The 24752-nt window shown below is 43.9% G+C and overlaps 1 protein-coding gene across 1 annotated transcript in view; it reads right to left on the reverse strand.

Annotated features, from left to right (window-relative positions):
* Positions 1-24752, reverse strand: part of LOC146810033 (serotonin N-acetyltransferase-like) — a 40516-nt gene that overhangs the window by 8405 nt on the left and 7359 nt on the right. Inside the window, exon 2 of the mRNA XM_085616917.1 lies at positions 4142-4296. Within this exon, the coding sequence (XP_085473043.1) occupies positions 4142-4296 (155 nt within the window). The remainder of the gene's footprint in view (positions 1-4141; positions 4297-24752) is intronic.

Consider the following 24752-nt stretch of genomic DNA (forward strand, 5'->3'; position numbering starts at 1 on the left):
GGAACATTGGTAGCCAGCACTATGTCCACTTTATTTCCTGAAGTTTTCAGTAAGGTTTTGGGCAAGGTAAAAAATGTTGAGCATCGCATAGTTTTGAAGGGTAATGCGACTCCTAAAATTCATACGGTTAGGAATATTCCTATCATGCTCAGGGAGTAGGTGTTAATTCAATTGAACAAATTGGTAGCATCCAATGTCATTGAACCCATTGACGCTTCAGAGCGGATTTCTCCCTTAGTTGTTGCATGACGAAGTAATGGCAAAGTTTGTCTGTGTGTTGATTTACACCATCTCAATGAAAACATTGTAATTGACCAATTTCCCTTACCCAAAATTAATTAAATGGTGAGTAGCTTGAAGGGTGCGGAAGTTTTCTCCACAATCAATTTGTCATCGGCGTATCACCAAATCTCCTTAACATCTGATTCCAAAAATCGGACAGCTTTTATCACACCTATTGGTTGTTTTCAGTTTAAAAGAATGCCATTCGGACTAGCTTCCTGAGGGCACCAGATTTTTTTCAAGACAACATCCTTGTTTTTGGGGAGAACAAAGAAAGTCATGATTTCATGAGACAATGGCCTTACAGTTGAATTATCTAAGTGTAAATTTGCTGAAGAGAAAGTTTCATACTTAGGACATGAAATTGTCAATGATGGGGTAAAACGTAAGGCTGCTCTGGTAAATGCTATTAAGGAAGCTCCTGCCCCTAGTAACAAGGATGAGTTAAGGTCCTTTTTAGGACTTGTGGAGTATTGCTCCAAATTTATTTCCCATTTTGCAACCAGAAGTTTTAACATGCGACAGTTGTTAAAAAAATAGAGCAAAATTTGAATGGTCAAAAGCATATCAAGAGGAATTCCTTCTCTTCATCACAACCATTGATAAGGTTTATGCCTTGGAGGGATTTGATCCAAATCTGGATAGTTATATCACCACTGATGCAAGTGGAAAAGCATTAGGAGCTGTACTATCGCAAAAGGATGATAGTGGTAAAGAGGTAATTGTTTCGTTTGCATCAAGAGCTTTGACACCCACTGAAGGAAAGTATCCTGCAATAGAAAGAGATGCCTTAGCCTGCACTTGGGCCCTGAATCATTTTAGAGCCTTTGTGTGAGGAAAACCTGTCACTATATTTTGTGATCACAAACCCCTTGTTAAACTGCTAACAACAGAAGGTACTGTGAATGCATCTACTAGGATTGCGATACTTCCTATGCGGATGTAAGGTGTTATCCATAAAGTGGTGTATCTATCTGGTAAGGACAATGTACTGGCAGAGTGCTTATCAAGATTGCCGCTTAAATTAGAAGACAGTGAAGAAGATATTTGTGATAATTTTCAAGTGGCATTTGTACATGATGATGGTGGCTGTGCGGTGAGTAAAGAGGAATGGTTACTTGAGTGTGGAAAAGATGTTGTACTTAGGCAAGTTACTGAATGCATTCAAAATAATTGGGTGAATAAGTCCAAGTGTAATGCGAAATTAAAACCCTTTTGGGAGGTCAGATCACAATTGAGTATCGAGAATGACATGATTCTGAGATGCGAGAGAATTGTACCGCCAGCTGGGTTGCGGAAATTCATTATCCAGTTATGTCATGACGGTCATTTCGGGATTGTAATGACTAAAAATGTTGTCAGAGATTTGTTTTGGCGGCCTGGCGTTGATGCAGAAGTGAAAAGATATGTGAGGAATTTTAGGAATTGTTCCATGGCGGTTAAAACTTTACAAACCTTATGGCCCCCCCCCCCCCCCTTGTTCGAAAGTGTACCGCCTAAGTGTCCTTGGCATTCTGTAGCCATTGATTTGTTTGGAACAGTGGGGAATGTTCAAAAGTTTGTTGTTGTTCTGCTCGATCTTTTTTCCAAGTGGCCGGTGGTGGAGGTTGTGGATGGAATAAACACTTTAGTGATTCTGGAATTTTCAGACAAGACCTTTGTATCTGAAGGTTTACCTAGGGCCATTCTGAGGGACAACGGTGTACAATTTTTGTCGAATGCAGCTAAGGAATATTTTATGAAGGTTGGCATCATTGATAAGACTACTTTGTTATACAATCCCAGTGGAAATGGTGCTGTGGAAAGGTTCAATCGAGTGATTAAAGGTGTTATTCAGTAAGCATGTAATTGTAGGCTTGATTGGGTGACACAATTGTACAAGGCTGTTTGGGCTTACAGGGTGACTAAGAATGATTGCACCCGTCTCTCACCCTTTGTGATGATGAGAGGACAGAAACCTAGATCGAAGTACAACCCTGTTTGGTTATGTAATTCTAATTTGTGTCATTGGTCTCCATCATCTGTTTTTTAATAAGTTTATGGAACATCATGCCATGGTCAAGGTTTATTGCGATGATTAACGTGGAGCCAAACCTGCCATTGTTGACATTGGAGATTGGGTTCGCATAAATAAACCTGGAAAGGTTAAACAGGGCGAAAGCCAATTTTTTGAGCCGGGGGAAGTTGTGAAAGTCCTGAATAATGCTGTTAGAGTCAGAAGTGGTAAAGTATGGAATATGCATAGTGTTGCTTTAACTTCCAAGTTATTTGGAAGTGGTGAGTCCATGCACATGCATAACATTCCTGGTGATTTCCATTGGTTGGATGTTGATCCTAACAGTGATAGTGGAAGTAAGGATGGAATCATTGTGCGAACAGATCTTGAAGAGATTGTGGAGAGCGGGGTGAATGCAGAAGGTGCTGGGTCTAGTGGAACTACTACTCAGCCTTGTAGTGATGTAAGTCAGTCGGATGAATGTCCTGAAGTAACCACACCGGAGCAAGTTATTGTTCCTGAGGACAGTGATGGAAGTGTTGTGGAAAGGTCTAGGAGACCTCCAAAATGGTTGGAGGATTATGTGCTAGACAGTGTTAAGGCCCTGAAACATCAATTGTTTCAGGTAGATTTTATGCTTCATTGTATTGTATTTCCGGTACGCATTTTATACATGTTAACCTTCTTCCTTTTCAGCTCTAGTAGGATAGCTTTCTTTTTGTATTAGTTAGATTTTATTATAAGAACGGGGATGTGTTGTGTTCTTGCATTGATGTATTGCTTGGCAACTTGGGAATTCTCTGCTGGAATATTGGGGTTTAGAACTTAGGGCATGGGTGTGTTACTAGGAGAGGACTAAGCAGTGAAGCTGGACATGTTGCCTTAGCTCTGGACAATAAAGCAGTACTTACACCAACCTATTCTTGTGTATTTGTACATAGCAAAGAGGAACCAAGGAGGAAGAGACAGACGGAAAAACAGTAGCAAAGAACTAAATCAGGAATGAAAAAGAACATGAAGGAGTGAGATAAAAAGCCAGGGAATGTCAAGTTGATGATGAAAGACCCATGAGGTGGAATCAAGAAGACTATGAAATCTTTAGTATTCACACTCTGACACTCGATAGCACTGGCCACGGGCTACAGAGCAAAACTTTGGGCCCGCACCTATCTACAAATTAAGCGCCGGTCAAAGACATGCATGATGCGCACGCCAGGTGTCTTTTGAAAACAGCCCGTCCACAAGGGGGTTCATTAAGTTTTGTGACTGAGAGGACGAAATGGGGAATCACAGCGCCATCTTGGTGTGCTTACTTGTCCCCTTGGAGATTCTAGGTGTCCCTACCAACTCCACAGAGCGTCAGCTATTTATACCACTCCCTCATTTCAAAATCTACACAGAAGATGCTCTGCCATGGTGATTGTTCCATCAGACTACTGCCTCCACAGTACAAGAGCAGCGAAAACATGTCAGACATTGTCTCTGATAGAAAATGTGCACGCAAAGAAAGCAAGCGAAAAAAAACCTGCTCGAGGTTTAGAACATATTTAAGAACTTGTAATAATAAATACATGGTGGAATTCCAGACTGAGATCTCCATCAGCCCCAAGCCATATTGCTATAACTTGGAATCGAGTAATGTATTTAAGTAATTGCACGCTGTAAATTTAACTTGGGGTCCACTTTCTGCCCTCCTTTAGGGTTGTGTTACTTGAAGGCAGGGCATATTTTCTTTCTCAGATGCATAACGCTGAATATTGGGCTAGACATGCACCTCTCTAACCCTCCTTTTCCACCGACCACCACCATTCTCTTTGAGCCTTCAGTAAGTAGGAGGTACCGAAAGGACAGGGCTTTGGATACCTGGGTGAGTTTTTCCTGGTCCCAGCGGGTACCGATGATGAAAGCCACCAGCCGCCCTTCTTCAAACCAGCCTAGTGATAGCTCAGGACACAGGTTTAAAAAGTGCTGCACTTGGTCCATCTGCAGGGGGCACTCACCACAGACAGAGATAAAAGCTGCAAAAGAAGAGCAAACGCAGTCAGAGCAATACTATAAATTTAGTGTTAGAACAACTTCTGTCCAACTACCTTTCAATGTGGTTGTCTTTCTGTTTTTTTAGATGCCTTGCCTCTGTTTTGTGGTACCTGTTGTTTTCAGATTTTAATTACTCTACCTTTCGCTCCCTTTGCTTGCTTCTCTCTGAGTTACATCTCTGTTATAATTCAGCTGCCTGTTTTGCATTGCTGTATGTTCTCTGCCTCCTGTGGCTTTCTGTGTTTAGCCATGGAGATCTCTGTGGCAGTATGTTAGTATTTTTGATATTTCTGTACAGTGTCGGCACCTTTGGTATTATATGTTTAGGTCATGTTCTATCTCTTTCTTTGAATCTTGTTTACCTGGTTTCATGTTTTTATCTTAATGTATACAACTGTGTTATGATGGCATGTGTATCACTTTGTACAGTGTGTGGCTTGTGTGTCTGGTTGCTACTCTAGGGTTTCAGAGCACTTGATACTTTCTGTATGTCTGTCTATTGTTATTAATATGTGTATGTCTCATGTTTTATGTTGGTTTCTCTTAGTTTCTGGGGGATATGTATAAGTGAAGTGGCGGAGTGAGGTGTTAGCCTTCATGGCTTAAGGCCTCACTCCGCCACTTCTGAAACGCAAGGCTGCACCATATTTATGAGGATATGGGGCAGCCTTGCGTTTCTCCCTGCACTGGCACTACACTTAGCAGTGTAGCGCCAACGCAGGCACCCTTGCACCATAGTGCAAGGTTGTCTGCGTGCAGGGAAGGATTGTTTATGTGTAGGAAGGTGTCCCTTCCTGCACATAAACAATCCTAAAATGACATTTTGTCACTTTTATGTGTACTGCTTCATGCAGCAACATGAAAGTCACAAAATTGTATTTTTACAGATTGTCTATGTGCAGGAAGAGGGTTTCCTTCCTGTACACAAAGAATCCATGGCAGTTTGTTTTATCCATGTGTGCTGGTTATTTGCTTCTGCCAACCTGCTTTTGGAATCTGCTTGCTAGTCAGTTTGTATTGTTTTTCTGTGTATTTAACTCTGTACCTTGTGTTTGGCAGGAAACTAGAGCTACATATACCACCAGACTCATGTTGACCGTGTTTGTCTGCGATTTTGTTTCTGTTGTGCTGTGTATTGTTTTTCAACCTTTATTTCACTCTGTAGAGCTCTGCTCTAGTTTGTACATTCTCATGTGTTTGTCTCTCGGCTTTTGTATTTCTCTGATCCAGCTCTCTCTTTTTGAGGTCAAACCCTGAATGTGATGAGATATGAACTGCCAGGACTGCTGCTTTACCCATCCTCTTGACTTCTTATAAAGAACACTCCTATCTGGTCTGTGGTTTTACCCACAGATGCCCTCTTTGTAGAGTTGGGTATTAGTACTTTTGTGACTTTCTAGATGTATGATACTCTAACTTTAGTATATGATTTCTCCAGGTGTACCTGGTTCAGAATCCTTCTGTGCTAGTTTATGAGTTTCTCACTACTGCCTTTGTAAGAAGTGGGCAATGCTTCTCTCATTTTTGGGAGTTTGGCTTCTCTCAAGTGTGTCTGATCATTCACTTGGTAGGTCTCCTCCTTAAATCTCACTGGTTTATTGTGTCCAGATCAGTCTTTCCAACCAGGTTATATGTGAAATTGTGAACCTAGTTCTGCAGCTCTGTGTTGGAATTTGTGCTTGGAGTTGTTGGGGTTTGTGTCTCCTGGTTGGGTTGGCCTTTCCTCATATGTGCTGATGGTATTGAGCATCCTTCCTGAGCAAGGCTGTGTTAGGGTAATGTCCTGCACTGCAGCTTACACAGGTGTACTGTGCACTCCTCAGTTCCCAGCCCTTTGTGAGGTAGGAAGTTAGAAATGTTCTCTGCCTCTTCTGGTGAGCCTGAGAACCGTTAGCCGGATATACAACACACTAATAGCCCAGAAGGGATGTCAGATCAGCCCAGGGCCAACGGTTAGAGGTGAACACCTTACTCAATTGGGTGTGAAAAGTCTATCGGGCGCATGTGTGTATTGTGTGTGCCCTCTCTCTAGGAAAGACATGCACACACGTTGACTGGCACAAGTAGTGTGACCGAGGTACATTGAGTTTGTCTAACATAGATGAACCTTGTGTCCAGCAAACCACAAGAATCTCTGTTTCACCTAATATGTGAACGTGTCTCTCTACCCTATGCTGAATGTGTCTATAATAGGCTTTGAATAGCAACCTATTATTATGTCTCTATCACATAGGGCCATCATCTTACCTGCTGGGAGTAATGACTAAGAGCCAATACTGCAACCTGTCTCCCAGGAGAGGATGTGATTTTGTCTGCATGTTATGAGAGACCCTATCAGTAGCCTCTGAGAGTGGACTTTGCTAAGAGGAGCAGGAACTTCGATGACAACCCCACCAAGGTAATTCATCCGTGAGGTATCAAGGGTCATGCCTGACCTTACTCATGGGTGTTTCTGACAAGTGCAAGGTCCTGTAATCAAATCCTCTTAGCATCAGACCCCAAGGACAGGCCCCTGTGACTCAGACACTGGTTTGCGTGGGAACTACAGAGTGTACCGAAAGCTGCAGGTGAAGGATTCCCATATGGTGTGCTCAAGAGGTGTAGGCCTTCTGTGTATGTAATTGTATTTATATAGCGCTTGATGAGGTGTTGAAGAACTTTACCCTGGGCAGCACGCTGCTCTGGAACCCGAGGTTAGTGGTTAGTCCAATGTTATTGGTTATTGTTGGTTATCAAGATTAGTCTTGTCCGCTCAAAGCAAACCTTTCTATGCATTTACTCCAGTTTCTTTGTAGTAAAGTAATTGGAGTTAAGTGTGATCATTTGTGGGAAAAGTGGGATATATGAGTTTGGTAGAGTTAATAGATGATTTAGTGAAAACTAGGTAGAGTGAAGATGCAAGGATATTTCTTTTGAAAAAAAGAAGAGGTCGTGATCTTAGAAATGAGTTGTGGGAAATTATCTAAAGTATATTATTAGAGATTAAGACAAGCATGCATGTGACTTAGAGAAGGTAGTTCTCAGAGACAGGAGGCGTCCAGTGGATGGAAAGGAAGAGCCCATTGAAAAGAAAAGGAGAGGTGATGATCACAAGTTTGAAGTAAAGATCAGTTTTTCATTATGGATGTTTGCAATCTGAAGGATGTTTTTTGAGCTAGCATGCTATTTGAAGAAGCAACACTGTAGAAAGAAACAAAGAAAATTGTGTGTAAGATAGTGCTTTTATTGGCGCAAAAGTAAGGCAATCAGTTTTTCCACTAGTAGGCGACTGTTTCAGCAAGAAGCGCTGTTCAGCTCAGAGCTTTAAAGCATAAAATAATGACTGGACACAAACATGGAAAGGAGATTCTGCATATCCTGGAGCTTTTTGTCTTCCTTGATCTCACTTTCCCTTTGGCTGATGAAAAGGAAGTGCTGAAAACCTCACAACTCTTTGTGTGTCTGCTGTGGAAACTGCAGGCTTGTAACTAGTCTATGGTGGCTGGAGAGCAGCCTGGCAGGGTCATATGAAATGTACATCTGACAGCCAGGTGATCCTGAGAGACAAATAAATTCTATTTATTGTTTTGTTTTCAAATTTTCTATTAGATATAACGGCCAGAGCTGAAGACTTTGGAGCTGGGGAACCAGGTTTGCATCTCGGCATTGGTTCAACATCCTGTGGTTCTGGGCAAATCACTTAATCTCTCTGTGCCTACCAAAAATAAATGTGTCCTTATGTAACGTAAATGGTGCTCATGTAAAGCACTCCAATACCTTGGGAAAGTGATAAGTCCCGTACCACGGTTGAGACTCCCATCAAAGCAACAGAATTTCCTTCCAGGGCATGGCAGAGGTGGGGGTTAGATATATTTGGCCCTTTCCGTTGTAGAGGGTTTGATGGCAAGTATGCCCTGGTACTAGTGGATTACTACTCTAAGTGGCCGGAGGTAGCTTTCACTAAGGATATAAAAGCATCAGACTTAGTAAGGATCTGTGATGAAGTATTTAAGAGATGAGGGTGTCCGGAGTGCCTAGTGTCAGGGAATAGTCCACAGTTAGTGGCAAAGGAATTTCAATGTGTTTTACAGGAACAGGGCGGTAATCATCACAGAACAGCAGTTTACCATTCACAGGATAAAAATGGTCTCGTGGAGCACTTCAATTCTGTATTGAAGGAGTGCATGCAGTTGGCTGTGGGTTCTGGTTTGGACTGCAAAACTGAAAGTAAGGATATGCTCTGGAGTTATCGGAACACTTCACACTCAGTTACAGGTGAAACGCCTTTCCGTTTGTTGAGAGGAAGAGTTGTCTGTACCAGGATAACACCTGCTCGGATGGAGACTGTGAATCTTCCATGTGTGATTAATGAGAACCTTGAGAAGAGGGTAGAAGAATACCAGAACAAATATGTGACTAGACACAATGATAGGTTGGTGAAAATGTTTATTTATTTATCTTTTTATTATTTATTTATGTGTTTTATAGAGTGCAAACTTGACCCGTGAGGGTATCAGAGCGCTTTACAGGAGAGCAAAACGATATACAGACAGATTTAGAATCAACCAATTCTAGCTCGAATAGCAGTGTGGTGCGGAGTATAACGGTAAAGAGGAGCATGTATTTACAGTTTACGTAATCAATTACACAAGCGAGATACCATATTTACAGAGTACGTTTTCAGGTGTTCTGACCAGGTCCCAAGCTTCTGAAGTTACGGACGATCCGGTAGTCAGAGGGGAGGTAGTCGGCCGCCATAGTTTGTGCCATAAAAGTAGTTAAGGCAATGTTAGACAAGACATTTGCCCATAAGGAAGGTTTTTGCATCCTTTTTTAAATGAGTCAGTGAGGGGATTCTTCTGATGTCGGGTGGGAGAGAGTTCCATATTCTAGGAGCAGCCCCAGAGATTGCCCGATTGTAAGGTTTTTTTTTTCCGAAATCGAGCAGGTTGGAGCAGGAGATCTCTGGTGGATCTGGAGTTTCTGGTTCCTCCGGAGATCACGAGTTTCTGTGTCAGATATGCAGGGGAGTTAGAGTGTAAAGCTCTGTGCGTGATGCAAGCTAGTTTGAGCTGTATTCTTGCCTTCAGGGGAAGCCAGTTGAGAGCTTTCAGGTGTGCGGAAATATGATCGTATTTCCTTGTGCCGGTAAGTAGTCTGGCGGCCGCATTGAGGCAGGCTTTAAGAGTTGCCAGGGAGATCTTGGGTAATCCCGAGAGGGTAGAGCAGCCGTATTCAAGTCTAGAGATGACGAGTGCTTGGACTGCCATTTTTAGGTCGGGAGCATCAAGGAAGGGTTTCAATTTCCTAAGGCAGCTCAGATGGAATCTGGCTGTTTTAGCCATAGAGTTTATGTGGTCCGGCATGTTAAGGTTGGTGTCAAGGGTAATTGCCAGGGATTTAGCCGAGTTCACAATGGTCGGTGGGTAATTTAAGTCTGTAATAGCCTTAATCCATGATTGAATCTCTAAGTTGGCATTGGGAGGGGAGATCAGGAGAAATTCGGTTTTCTTTGCATTGAGTTTGAGTTAGTTGGATGCGAGCCATTGGACGGTGAGTTTCAGGGTTTCGTACAGGGAGAGAATCTCTTCAAGAGAAGAGGTTTTGATGTAGATCTGGGTGTCATCAGCGTACATACGATAGGAGATATTGCTGCACGCAGTACTTCGGTAAGCAGTTCTAGGTAGAGGTTGAAAAGGGTGGGGGACAGGGTTGATCCTTGAGGGACTCCAACTGTGTCCGGGGATGGTGATGAAAGGTTGCCATTGATCAGGAATCTCTGTGATTGTGTATGGAGGAAGGACCTAAACCAATCTAGAACAGTGCCATCTAATCCCATTCTGAGTTTGAGGCGCTCGAGTAATTTTTCATGGTTGACTGTGTCGAAGGCCGAGGATAGGTCCAGGAAGATTAGGAGACAAGTTTTGCCTTGGTCGAGGGCTTGGAGGGCATCATCCACAATGTGGAGCATGGTGGTTTTAGTGCTGTGCCCTGGTCTAAATCCGGATTGAAAGTCATCGAGGAGGTGGAAGTTTTAAGGATGGGTAGGACTTGGCCAGCTTTTAAAGAGTCTGGCATCATTCCCTGCTGCAGTGAGGCGTTGATTATTGTAGTCCAGCTGGGAATAATGGATTGGGCGACGACCGCTAGGCAGTTGGCAGGAAGCGGGTCATTGAAATGGTTGTTCGATTTTAGGGTAGAAAGGATTTTAGAGATGGAGTCTACATCATAGTCTTTGAAGACGGACCAGTGAGCGTGATTTTTGGGCGGGGCTTGTGGGTGCATCGCTGGGGGTGGAGGCGGGTCAAGAGGGGGTTGAGGGTGAGTGATGGCGCTGAGTTCGGTACCAAGGGCAAGATTTTGTCAGTGAAGAAAGAGGAGAAATCTTCTGAGGATATAAGAGATCTGGGGGTTTCTTTTGAAGATTTGGCCAGTTTATTAGATTGATGTTTGACCAATTCGAAGAGCTTGTGCGGTCTGTTTTTGGCTTTCTCAAGTTCTGTTCTAAAGAAGTCTTTTTTGGAGTTGAGTATGTTCCTGTTGTAGGCATTTCTGGCCTGGCGGAGGAGTTTTACATGTGCGGTAGAGGGGTGCTGCCTCCAGGATCTTTCCGCTTGCCAGAGGGCTCTCCTCTCGTTGTTAAGGGATCCCGTGAACCAGGGGTTTCGGTCTTTGATTTGGGTTCTTTTCAGATTTAATGGGGCTAGCTCATCCAGGATGTATGAGATGGTTGCAGAGTAGTGATCATTGAGGTCACTGACTGTTGTGATATGCGAAGGGGGGGGGGGGGGAGGTTGGATTTACATCGGGTCACAAGTTCACATCGGTCCAAGTTCTTGGTGTCTCTGATCCAGCGTTTAGGAATCGTTGGTTGCGGAGCTTTTGTCTTGTGGGTGCCAGGTAGAAGAAATGTGATGGTCAATAGAGATAAGCTTGACAGTTGATTCTTTGGAGATGATCCAGTCAAGGGTGGTCCCTTTTGAGTGAGTTGGTAGTGAGCAGGCTTGGGTCAGGGCTTGATCTGCCAGGAGGTCTTTGATGGCGTTGACATGTGGATCCTTGGGATCGTTCCAGTGTAAGTTAAAATCGCCTAAGAAAATATCTTTGGGGTTGGTGGGAAACTTAGCTGTGATGATTTCCAAGAGGTGGTCGGTGAAAGAGTCATTCCTGCCTGGGGGGTGGTAAAAGATGTGAGGGTTGCATAGTAGGGTGGAGTTGCTGCGAATAGCGAGAGCGAGGTATTCGCAGGATTCGGTGGAGTCCGCCAGAAGTTCGGTGACGAGGAGGTTAGAGCGGTAGATGCAGGCGAGCCTCCTCCTTTCTTGTTGGATTGTCTGTCCAGCCTTGCGATGTTGTAGTTAGGGGGGACTAGGAGGTCCAGGTATGGGGATGAGGATTCATTGAGCCATGACTCTGTTAGGATTACTAAGTCGAAGTTTTTGGAAAGGATGAGATCAGCAATATCTGCGGCGTGCTTAGCTACCGATCGGCAGTTGATTAGAAGACCATACATGGAGGATTTGGGTGGAGTTTCGGGGGTCTGGGCAGACTGGTGGAAAGGTGCTAGATTGCTCGTGACCACAGCTCTGTTATGGAGGGTGGCTGGCCTGTTAGGGTTGATGGTGACCGAGTGGATGGGATGTTCAGAGTTCCCGTCAAAGGGAAGAGGGGTGGCAGCGGTGGGGTTGAAATCTCGGAGGATGGCCAGGATTTCAGATTCAGTGAGGTCTAGTGGACTTAGAGTTGGTGAAGCGGTGTAGGAGAGGGCCAGAGCGAGGCTTTCTTCCTCTGAGAGGTGGCATGGATGTTTACGGGGACGAAGCTGCCTCAAGACTAGAGGAAGGGGTTGTTTCAGGTGCTCTGTCAAGTGTGGGGGTGTGGAAATAGGCAGGGACATGAGGTTAGTGAGGGAGAGTTCGGCGAGATGGAGAAGGTTCGTTAATTCCAAGATAGAGATGTGAATGCTCTGGGTAAGTTTGGTAGCTCTGGAGAACAGAGAGGCCATGTCCCTATCCGGTGGGGGCGAAAGAGGGCGGAGGGGCGGTGGTTCAGGGACCATTCAGTCTACATGTGTAGGAGATACGGCGGAGGACTAGTACGGCCTATGTTGTAGGTCTGGGTCAGAGCTGGGGCTCCTCTGCGGGTAGGGTTGCGGGCTAGGAGAGCAAGAACGGCTAGTATCATAGGTCATAGGGGGCGTACCAGTGGCATAGTCTACATGGGGGGATAATAGGAGGGGGACCGGAGGTCTGGGGGAGATTCTGGGGGCAAGGTCGGGTGCCGTGTTGGAGTGGATAGGGGGGTCTGTGTTGGAAGACATTAGGGGGTTTGTGAATGGCTGGCTACGCTGGGAAGGCTAGATGAGGGCTCCTCGGGGCGGGACATGATTCCCCTGCCTGAGTCATGCACGTGGTTTCAAAGGAGGGTGAAAAGGTCTGCAAATTTGTCCAAATTTTTGGCTGAGGCTTGGATCAGGATAATGCCATTTTTGTAAAGAGTGATGGTGAGGTCAGCTTGCAGAGTAGGGGACGGTGTTATTGTTAGCTTAGTGCCGTATGGGATGTTCTTTGTCGTGCATACATTGAGAAGGAGGGCAAAAGTTTTGCGCCAGGCAGAAGTCCTTCTGGAGTAGAAAATGAGGTCGTTAATGATTATGCCGTTGTCCGCACTATAGCGAAGGTCAGAGATCAGTGACTCAGGGTGTCTTTTCAGGGTGGTGTGCTTGAAGTATTTAGCGGCGGTTTTAGAGAGGTGGGGGGGTAGACCAGAGTGTAAGAATTTGCCCCCGTAGCGGATAGGCCAGGATTTGCCATATTGGCTCGGATGGGCAAGTCGAGGATCAATAGGGACAGTCGTGTAGTGGAGTGGGTTGCTTAACATGGGGAAAACAGGAGTTGAAGGGTGTCAGTGTCAGGGGAGAGCGCACTATGGCTCTCAAGAATATCTGGCAGGGAAGAAGAAGGTTGGCTGGCAAACTAACTGGAAATAACTAGAGAAGGGAGAGGATAGAATGGTTGTCTATAGGATTTTCACCCTTATGAGGACAGGCAGTGAGAGGTAAATGTGTTGTCTTAAACAGTGGCCATTTTGGGGTCAGGCGATGAACAGTCTGCCAGGTATGAGAATGCAGTGAGGATACCGATAGCACTACATGGTTGATGATAGGCAGTATATACTTTTTAACTGCTAAGTGCTCACCTTGATGATGCTTGAATGAGTGATCAAATCAGGGAAGAGCCATGGTCCCTTTATTTAGTGAGGCGCCGCCATTTTAGGTCCAGGCCACCATGGGTGTCTGTAATCTTAACTTAAAGGGATCCAGGAGACGCAGTGATCCCGTAGTTGTCTTGGCACCGTAACCATTGTGATGTGTGGCAGATTGAAGGTACAGGCTATAATAGACGCTAGGGGATCCGGGGGCACAACGTTTGGAGCGCCGCCATTTTGGGTCCAGGCAGAGATGGGTGCAATATCAGAGCGTTGAAAGTGATCGACCGAGGCAGCCTCCGGTGCGTCGCTCCAAATGAGGGGAGATGCGGCATAAAATCTAATCGCCGTAGCGTTGTAGTGCCGGCTCACGATTCGGCCGACTTTGGTGCGGGAGACCCTTATTCGGCCCAGGACAGTGTCCGGAGCACACCGCAGAAGCCGATCACAGACCCAGCCAGCTGGAACGGCACCCGGCCCTGAAGTCGGGTCGCGGCCTCAGAGCGGGGGAGGCTGGCATGCAGCCAGCGGGCAGCACCACAAGAGCTGACCTCAGGCTTGGTGCGAGTCGGCTGCGATGTCTCGGGTCCGGAGTAAGTTGCAGGCTGTTCCCGGGATCCCGATTCACCGGAACAGCTACGGCGGGGACCGAAGACCCAATGTAATCAGTCAGGGTTCCATCACTGAAAGATCGGTCCTCCCAAGGTGCCAGACAACAGCCAGGCAGCACGAGGATCAATCCGGGAGCAGGACACCAGTCAGGTCGAGAAGCGCTGGGGTCCAGGCAGAGAGGGCGCCGATCAGAGCTGCGGTGGTGGATAATCCGGTGAGTTCACTGCTAAACTCTGTTTTTGTGGGATGATACAGAGGGTTCAGCGGTCCGGTCCAGGGAGCGGGCAAAAGATGTGCAGGTGAGGTGGTTTTACAGGGGATGTTCACCAAATGGTGATCCCCAAGCCAGGAGCTCCTCGAGGTGCTCCTCCTTGTGCGGAGGGAGAGTGGGTAAGAACTAGAGGTGTGGGGAAGTTTACTAGATGGCCACATTCTCAGAAAATTGACATAGTGACAGGGAATACTTTTTGGTTGGAGGATGGGAAGTGCTATATTAGGAAAGTTACAAGGTGCAATGACATTGATCGTGCATAGTCATTCATTTCATTTTAAAGTTTTATTCGGTATATAATATACAACCATAAAAGCATTCTAATCATAAAAACAGCGGTACATGTTAACGATCCTTCTTTGATTATCTATACTAGTGACTATCCCATTATTAATCACGATAAAATAAAATAAAACATAATAAAATACACTTGTAAAAAGACAGTTCAATAACAACTAATACTCTGACTAAAAGAGTATAAAAAAATCTCTCCCTTACAAAGGCAATGATTATGTAAACTTAAACTCGTAGTCACAATACAAAGTGCAATAATACTTCATCTCAATTAAAAAGTCACAACAATTATGTAAACAGATTTCTAGAGGGGGTAAAGTGCATATTTATTGTGCAATAACAGGTTTTTTTACTTAAACTCGCAGTCACCATACAAAATGCAATAATACTTCATCTCAGTTAATAGTCACAATAATGATGTAGACAGATCTCTGGAGGGGGTAAAGGGCATGTATACAGTGCAATAACGTGTTTTTTTAACAGAATGTTTGGAGCCTAGACAAGTAGTAGGAAACCTACATGCTTTCATATGTTATGGCTTCCAGATGGTAATTATCCTTACGTCTCCTGATTGACATTTGTGTGAAGACTATAACTGCATTGCAGATTTTATCATTTGCTAGTCTACAATATAATTAAAAGCGGGTTTATATAAATACAATCTGTTAGCTAAGAATAAAGGTCTTAAAACGGATTTCCTAATATCCCGATAAGAACTACAAACAAGTATAAAATGCAGTGTAGCCTGTGAGGACTTTCCATCACAAGGACAGTTTGGGAGGTTATGGCTCCACTTTCCCATTCTAGGGTATGCGATCTGGTAGTGTAGTGTGCCCAACCTCAGCCTGTTATATAAAATCTGTGTTGCAAATTTCTTACCGAGATAAGATACATTTGAATACCCATCCAAAGAGGGCCTTTGCATTATAATCTAACACACAGCCTTAAGCCTATTCCTGCGTCTCTTACCATATCCTTTGAGTTAACTAGCCTCATCTTTAAATCCCTTTTACTATAATCCTGGATGGACTCAGGATCATTGGAATCGGTGTCCACCTTACATTCTTTTAAAAGGTTAAACATATACTGTAACCAGAGGATTTTGTGATGTAGTCAAGAGGTATGCAATCCAAAATTATTTCCTTAGTAAATTTAGTCTCGTCTTTGGTCCATATCCCATGCCAGAGCATGAGGGCTGCTGTGCTGACAAAAATTGCTAATATAAGGTACACACAGCTCCTTATAGACCATGTATGTGGCAGTTGAATTGGGAACACCTAAGACCCTTTTTAGAAATGTATTTTCCTTGATTTGCAACAGAGTGGTTTTTGCTCTCCCCCAGAGTGCTGCTCCATATAGTGTAAGGATTTCCCCGACAGGTTTATTGCCTATTTTTGTAGCAAATCTAAAAATACCCTTGCTCGCTCGTAAGAACTTTAGCTTGCATAAATCAATGTGTGCGCCCCAAGTACCGTTTCCATCAAGGATACCTAAACAAGAGAAAGATATTATTCTTTCGATGCGGATGCCTTCCACATGATGTTGCATACTCTTTACTCATGAATTGCGTGAAATTTCCTACTAAGAACTGGAGCCCGCTTGCAGTCGTTTGCATCGTCTGCATATAAGAGTACTGACGTTACACGTGTACCAGCTCTAAGGGCATCAGCACTTAAACTCTGTAGGGATAGGTCGACATTGTTAATATAGAGAGAAAATAAAAGGGGCGCAAGGACACAACCTTGCCGTACCCCACGGGTAACTTCAAGATCAGAAGAACATTCGCCTTTTGGGCCAATGCGAACTCTTGAGGTTAAAAAGGAATATATTTGTGAAAGACAGATTATGATTTCATTAGTGCACCCATCCCTTGCAGCGTTTGCCATAGTTTAGCATGATTAACTAGATCAAAGGCACTAGTGAGGTTGACGAAATAGAGATGCAGGGGACCTTCTTTGGCAAGGGTATATTTCCCTATTAATAACTCAAGGTTTACGCATTGCTCTGCCATCCCTATACCGCTTCTAAATCCATACTGGGCATTGGTTAGGACGTTATTCTCGTTTGCCCAGCATTCCAATCTTTCTAACATGATTCTGCCCATAAATTTGGATGTTGAATCGAAAAGGGATATGGGTCAGTAGCATTTTGCGTGCCCTCCATCACCTTTTTTTAAAATAGGGACACTGATGCTCTCAACCCAGGTTGCAGGGAACACACCTCCTAATGTAGCGTTAAAAACACTTAATAAAATTGGTGACCAATAATCTATATTAGATTTAAAAACATCAATAGGTACCCCGTCCGGGCCTGCAGCTTCACCATTTGCACTTTTGTTTAGAGCAGTTTTCATTTCATCTAAGGTAATGGGTACTGTCTTAACAAAATCAACTAGAATGAGATTACTATTAACATCTTTCGCGATGGTCTCATTATTAAAGTAAAAAATGTGCTCAAAGTGCATCAACCAATCATCTGGAGTTACTAACGTTTCTATCTTTGCCACTGATACATAGTTGAAAAAAGGTTGATTTATTGTTTACCAAAACAGAATTGGGTCACGTGTCTCGGATGCTTGAATCAGTTTTTCCCATGCCCTCGCCCGTATTTCAATTATTCTTGTTTTTAACGTTTGTTTATAGTTTTTCCGTAATGTACAGATCCTTTCTCTATCCCTAGGTCTTGCTTTTAGTGCTTCCTTTAATTCCTTATTTAATTTTGAGCACTGCTTATCAAGCCACCTGGGGTTAGGATCGCTATTGTTTTTTCAGATCTCTTGAGATTGCAGCTGTAATATTTTAAAATTCACTTACTATATCTATATTTGAGGAGGATCTATCCAGGCAGATATTTATATATTCTTGTTTTTGGAGATTATATTTTCCATAAATATTGTAGGGTTAACACCTGACCATTTGATTGAAATTCCGTTCTCTCCTTGTGTTTTAAAAGGGAGACAGCCTTCACAACAAAACTGTTACAACGCATGCCTTTACATCGCATGTCGTTGCAACGCAAAAGGTGTGCATCAGTGGGTAGAAGGTGTTGGATTTGACTCCAACACCTTTCCTACTGTTGCACACACTGGAGTTGGAAAAGAAAAGTAATCTATTCCAACTTCCAGCGCCCCCGACAGAAAGTCGGAGTAAACGTTTGTGTTGCAATGGAATGCGGTGTAATAGTATGCGTTGTAACGTCACCTATCCATTTTAATATCAACAGAGGATACTCACACCTTTTATTGTTGGGGCAGACTTAGTTTCAAAGTCAAAAATAATGGATGGTGGTCACTAAACGGGCTGGCCTGAATGTAAAATGTTTCCACTAGTCCCTTGCAATTGACTGATACTAGGGCATGATCAATGTTTGACGAGGATCTTGCTCCTTCATACGTTTGAATAATAATTTCTCCTACCTGTTCATCTAACTCCATAATTTATAGGTTATATTTATATATAACAGTATTAATTGCTTCTCCATAAGGTTTATGAGGGCTTGGCTCGCCATATTTACCGCTGTGACCACATTGTTCCCCAGTTGGGATTATGCACTTTTCACAATTAAAATCACCGGCCCAAATTAGCTAGTAATCTCCCCCAACCCCTTTAAGAAGTCATCTAGCTCTTCTTCCAATGACATAATTACCCTATGTCTTGTGCTATCAAAAACATTATTATAAAAATTGATTACAATTAACTCTGTTTCGCTTTAGTGCAGAAACATAAAATCTGCAAGAACTGTGATTTAATATTAACTTTCCTTAAAATTACTGGCAAAGTTACTGAAATTAAGGCCTCTAAGCCTTCTTTTGCTCTCCCCGCCTTCGAGGGAATCGCTTGTGTGGAGATCGTTTTAAAGCCATTAATAAAGAAAGATTCTGTATGCCATGTTTCTTGTAGCAAAATTAAAGTGCAATCCTGTATCGTTTTAAGCTATTCTCTATCATTTATTTTATTTTTTACCCCTGAAACATTCCATGACATAATGGTTAAAAACCCATGTGAGTGAAAGACCACTTGAGTTATTATTTACAATAGTAATAGGGATACGGTCATGGTTACCGTCTAGAGGACACAAAACATCCTTCTCCTGTCAATCGGTTTCGCTGCAACCTCTCAAAGGAGTGAACCTATTAGACGTGGGAGGTGTCACAAGTGGATCTATATAGGGGGGTATGTTACTGATATATTGTGTAAACTCATTTCTGGGTTTATAAAGGTAACCGAGTGGGACAGCAATGATGGTGCCGTCTCGATGGTTAAGAGGCCCAACACATTTGTTGAGAGTTCTTCCAGTAGGGGCCCCATAACATCGGAACTTCGGAAATTCATGACTACACAGTCTCCCTGTCATGTTTTCTTTGTACTGCCCAACCAGCTAACTCTTCTTAGCATGATTATATTCTGATGGAGTATATCAGTGCTACAGCTGGTATTAGAAGCGAGCCAATGAACAACCCAATTTTTTTTAAATCCCCCGTGTCTCAGTGGTTTTATCTGCCAGTTTTGGAACATTTTTCAAGACAATTACATAGGGGGTTGCCTGAGGTGGTAGATGGAGTCTAGCCTGATCAGGTTTGACTAACCACCAATTCCCAGTGGTTTTATTCTCATGATCGGTGCCTTCAGATACTGTATAATTTATGTTACTTGGCTTGTAATCTCTTGGTTTTACAGCAGGAAAAGATTTCTTTGTTTGTAATGGCGTCGTTGAGTTGATTTTTCTGGTTACAACTTGTGAGTTTACCCTACTTTTGACCTCTCCTCCAAATCTCTAGCAGGTATTGCCATGTGGGAAATTTTCGGGGGCAGTAAGTTTTTAACCAGATCAGTTAGAAGGGTAACATCTTTTTGTACCAATTTAATTTCCAGCATCCGTCGTCTCTCGATGTTATATATTTTACTGTGCAGATTTTTAAATAGGGTGTCAAGTCTTTGCATATGATTTGTTAGAATGCCGTCAACTATTCCTATGGTCTCCCCTTGTTTTTTTTTCCTTCCTATAACTTGGTTTTCAGATGTAATAGCTGGTGTGGAGGTGGTACTTTAATTTTTTGTGTTTCTTGTTTGCTCTTTTTAGCTGGTGGTGAAGCTAGGTCAGAGTTATTTGTTAATATAGAAATCTCTAGTGGAAGAGTTGATATGCAAGGGCCCTCTATTAATTTATCCACATTCAGTACATTTTCCTCCTTATTTAGGCTATCTTCACTAACCTCAGAGACAGGTTCCATTTGAGGTTCTGGTTCTGAATCCACACGGATTGTCAGTTCTGACCTGGTCTCTTTTAAAGCTGCATTAAGTGCTGTTTTAGTAGCAGCCAAACGCTCCTCCACTTGAACGATCTCATTATCGATTAGCCCCACGGCGTTTTTCAAATAGTTGGTAATTGGCTCGTTTTTACCTGCTTGCTTCCCATTGGTTGGTGGTAATTTTCTCTTACCCATTATCCCACGCAGGTATTTAAGCTCGAGTTGTAATAATACCAAATTTTCTTACCCCTTCCGTGGAGCCAAGGGGGGTGGCCCAGCCCAGCGTTGTCTTGCCGTTGACGGGCGCAGATGGGCCCACCCTTGGCCCTGGCTTCGCCTGGGCCCAGCCCAGGCACGCTCGCGCACGTACTGCGCTGCGGGAGCCTTGCGGTTTTAAGCGCCTCCTGGCACTATGCAGTGACGTGCTGGGTGCCCCAAGGGTTCCTGGGCATGGGTGTCCTTGCCCGGTTGCTGCAGTGGCTGTGGCAGGCAGAAACACAAAACGAGCGTCCCGCGCTGCAGGAGCCCTGCTGCGGTTTTAAGTGCCTCATGGCGCTATGCAGTGACATGCTGGCTGCCCCAAGGGTTCCTGGGCACTAGGGTCCCAGCCAGGTTGCTGCAGTGGTTGTCACTTTTGTCTGTTCTTTCTGAGCAAATCGGACCACCAGAAGAAAGTTTCTATAATCCTTCCGTCAAGTATCTGTAATGTTGTCAACAATAAACAAAACCACACGAGGAAAAAGGAGCAATGAAGCTATAGTCTTGTATGGCAACTGGTAATGGAAAAGGTATTACTGATGAGACACAGATTAGAATGGATATGGTTCAACGTGCACAATCTTGTACGGCAACGGATGATGGAAAAGGTACTTCTGATGAGGCACAGATTAGTATGAGTATGGCGGGAAAGCGTAGATAAAAAAACCTGGCAAGTTAGATGATTATGTATGTCATTAACCCTTTCACTGCTAGGCCTTTTCCCCCCTGTGCTAAGCCTTTTTTGAGCTATTTGGGTAGTTCATAAATAGGCCCCTGTAACTTTTTGTCCCCATTAGGTATCCATGCCAAATTTGCGTCCTTTTCTTCCAACATCATAGGGATTTTAAAGGCACCCTGGAGGGGACCCAGAAACTAGCCAAAATACAGCTACATTTTGTTGTTTGGGGGAAAAATGGGGGGAAAGTGCTGCAGAAGAAAGTGTCTGTTTTTTCCTGCAAATGGTATCAGCAAAGGGGTTGTAGTGCTGAAATCACCATCTTCCCAGCTTTCAGGGACGGGCAGAGTTTTGTCAGCAAAACATTTCTACACAGTTTTGGCATTTTACTGTGACATTGCCTATTTTTGCTACTTTGTTTTGCTTTCAACCTCCTTCCACTTAGTCATAGAAAATGGGTGTGAAAGCAATAATGGATCTCAGAAAGTTATACATTTCTGAAAAGTAGACACAATTCTGAATTTAGCAAGGGGTAATTTGTGTAGATCCTTCAAGGTTTTCTTTATAGAAACTAACAGTTGAAAGTAAAAAATATTGAAAATGTTTTGAAAAAAACAGCTATTTGTGCCAACTCTTTGTCCTGTAACGTCAGCTAAGTATGACATATTTTTAAAAACAATATACCGTTACATCTGCTGGACCCTTCTGGTTGTGGGGATGTATAGGACTTGTAGGATCATCAAGAACCTGAGAAATCAAGAGCCAATAACTGAGCTGCGTCTTGCAATGGTTTTTCATTATATACCGGGTATATAGCAATTCATTTGGTAAAATATAAAAAGTGAAAAATAGGTATCAAGGACACCTATGTATTTCCGAAATGGGAACAAAATATCGAGTTTAGAAGCAGTAGTTATTTGCACATCTCCGAAATTGTGTGTACCCATACTAGCATGTGAATTATAGGACATTTTTCAAAGTGACTTCTTTTTTACACATTGGCTTACATTTGAAAGGCAGAAATGCATATAAAGTCAATAGGTAATAACAGTTGCTCTACAATTGTGTGTTTCTCTAAGTCTCCTGATAAAAATGGTACCTTACTTGTGTGGGTAGGCCTAGCGCCCACGACCGGAAATGGCCCAAAACGCAACGTGGACACACCACATTTTTACAGTGCAACAGTCCCTTTGTTTGCAAATTGCCTAGCTGTGCATTTTGAACCCTAACTCAACCAACAACTAGGGAAACCTAGCATACCTATACATTTTTGAAAACTAGAAAACCCAGGAAAATCCAGGATGGGGTGACTTGTGTGGCTCTCACCAGGTTCTGATACTCAGATTCCCTTGAAAACCTTGAACTTTGTAAAAAAAAAAAAAAACATTTTCCTCACATTTCTGTGATGGAAAGATCTGGAATCTGCGGGGATCCACAAAATTCCACCCACAACGCATTTCCCAAAGTCTCCCAAAAATAATGGTACCTCACTTGTGTGGGTAGGCTTACTGCCTGTGACAGAAAACAGGCTAAACGCAACATGGACACACCACATTTTGAAAGTGAAAACTGATCCTTTTTTGGCAAAGTGCCTAACTGTGGATAATGAACCCTATCTCAGCCGGTACCTAGGGAAACCTAGCAAACTTATAAATGTTTTAAAACTAGACACCCAGGGGAATCCAGCATGGGGTGACCTGTGTGGCTTTCACACAGGTTCTGTTACCCAGAATCCCTTTCAAACCTCAAACTTTCTAAAAAAAAAAAAAAAAATCCTCACATTTCTGTGATGGGAAGCTCTGGAATCTGCATGGATGCACAAACATCCACAGACCGTGCATTCCCAAAAGTTTCCTGATAAAAATGGTACCTCACTTTTGTGGGTAGGCCTAGTTCCCGTGATAGGAAACAGCCCACAATGCAACGTGGACACATCACATTTTTCCAGTGAAAACTGACCTTTTTTGCAAATTGTTTAGCTGCGGATTTTGAACCCTAGCTCAGCCGGCACCGTAGGAAACCTATCAAACCTATACATTTTTTTAAACTAGACACCCAGGGGAATCCGGATGGGGTGATTTTTGTGCCTCTCACCATGTTCTGTTACCCATAATCCCTGGCAAACCTCAAACTTTGTACAAAAAAAGAAAAAACACATTTTCCTCACATTTCTGGTGGGGCGGGTATCCATGCAAGTCTTACCTCCCTGGACTCGCTAGGGTGTCTAGATTTCAGAAATGTGTGAGTGTGGTAGGTTTCCCTAGATGGCCGCTGATCCCGGGGCCAGAAACCCAGGTGCCCCCCTTGCAAAACCAGGTAATTTTTTGATAGGTAATTTTGATGTCTCCACAATACGTTTTGGGCCCTTGCCTGTCACGGGTACTTGGCCCACCCACACAAGTGAGGAACCATTTTTATCGGGATGCCTGGGGCAACGCTGGGTGGCAGGAAATTTGTGTCAGCATGGTGATCCCAGAACTTTCCCATACAGAAATGTGAGAAAAATTAGATTTTTTCAGCTAAATTTGAGGTTTGCATTGGATTCTGGGTAGGAAAACATTGGGGGATCCGCGCAACCCATACCCCCCTAGACTTCCCAGGGTGTCTAGTCTTCAGAAACGTGTGGTTTAGTAGGTTTCCTTAGATGACTGCCGAGCCCAGGGCCGAAAACCCAGGTGACCTGCCTTGCAAAACCAGGTAATTTTGTGATTAGGTAATTTTGACGTCTCCACAACGTGTTTTGGGCCCTTGCCTGTTGCTGGCACATGGTCCACCCACACAAGTGAGGTACCATTTTTATCGGGAGACCTGGGGGAACGCATGGTGGTAGGAAATTTGTGTCAGCAAGGTGATCCCACAATTTTCCCACACTAAATTTGAGGTTTGCAGGGGATTCTGGATAGGAAACTTTTGGAGGATCCATGCAAGCCATACCTCCTTGTACCCTCCAGGGTGTCTAGTTTTCAGAAACGTGTGGGTTTTGTCGGTTTCCCTAGATGGCCATTGAGCCCGGGGCCAGAAACCAGGTGCCCCCTTACCAAACCAGGTAATTTATGGATAGGTAATTTTGATGTCTCCACAATACGTTTTGGGCCCTTGCTTGTGACGGGTACTTGGCCCACCCACACGATCGAGGTACCATTTTTATCGGGAGGCCTGGGGGAATGCTGGGTGGCAGCAAATTTGTGTCAGCATGGTGATCCCACAACTTTCCCCACACAGAAATGTGAGAAAAAGTAGATTTTTTCAGCTAAATTTGAGGTTTGCATGGGATTCTGGGTAGGAAAACGTTGGGGGTCAACTCAAGCCATACCTCCCTGAACTCCCCCATCTGTCTAGTTTTAAGAAATGTGTGGGTTGGGAAGTTTTCCCTCGATGGCCGCCGAGCGCTGGATCAAATACCTAGGTGACCGCCCCTTCCAAAACCAGGTCGTTTTATGATAGGTAATTTTGAAGTCTCCACAGTACGATTTGGGCAATTCCTGTTGCGGCCACTATCCCTACCCACACAAGTGAGGTACCATTTTTATCGGGAGTCCTGGGGGAACGCTGGGTGGTAGGAAATTTGTGGCAGCCCAGTGATCCCACAACTTTCCCACACAGAAATGTGAGAAAGATTTGATTTTTTCAGCTAAATTTGCGGTTTGCTGGGGATTCTGGGTAGGAAAGCATTGGGGGGTCAACGCAAGCCATACCTCCCTGAACTCCCCCATCTGTCTAGTTTTGAAAAATGTGTCGGTTAGGTAGGTTTGCCTAGATGGCCGCCGAGCGCGGGACCAAATACCCAGGTGACCGCCCCTTCCAAAACCAGGTCGTTTTATGATAGGTAATTTTGAAGTCTCCACAGTACGATACGGGCCATTTCCTGTTGCGGCCACTATGCCTACCCACA

Source organism: Triturus cristatus, chromosome 7 (genome assembly GCF_964204655.1).
Source record: "Triturus cristatus chromosome 7, aTriCri1.1, whole genome shotgun sequence".
NCBI classification, from domain to species: Eukaryota; Metazoa; Chordata; class Amphibia; order Caudata; family Salamandridae; genus Triturus; species Triturus cristatus.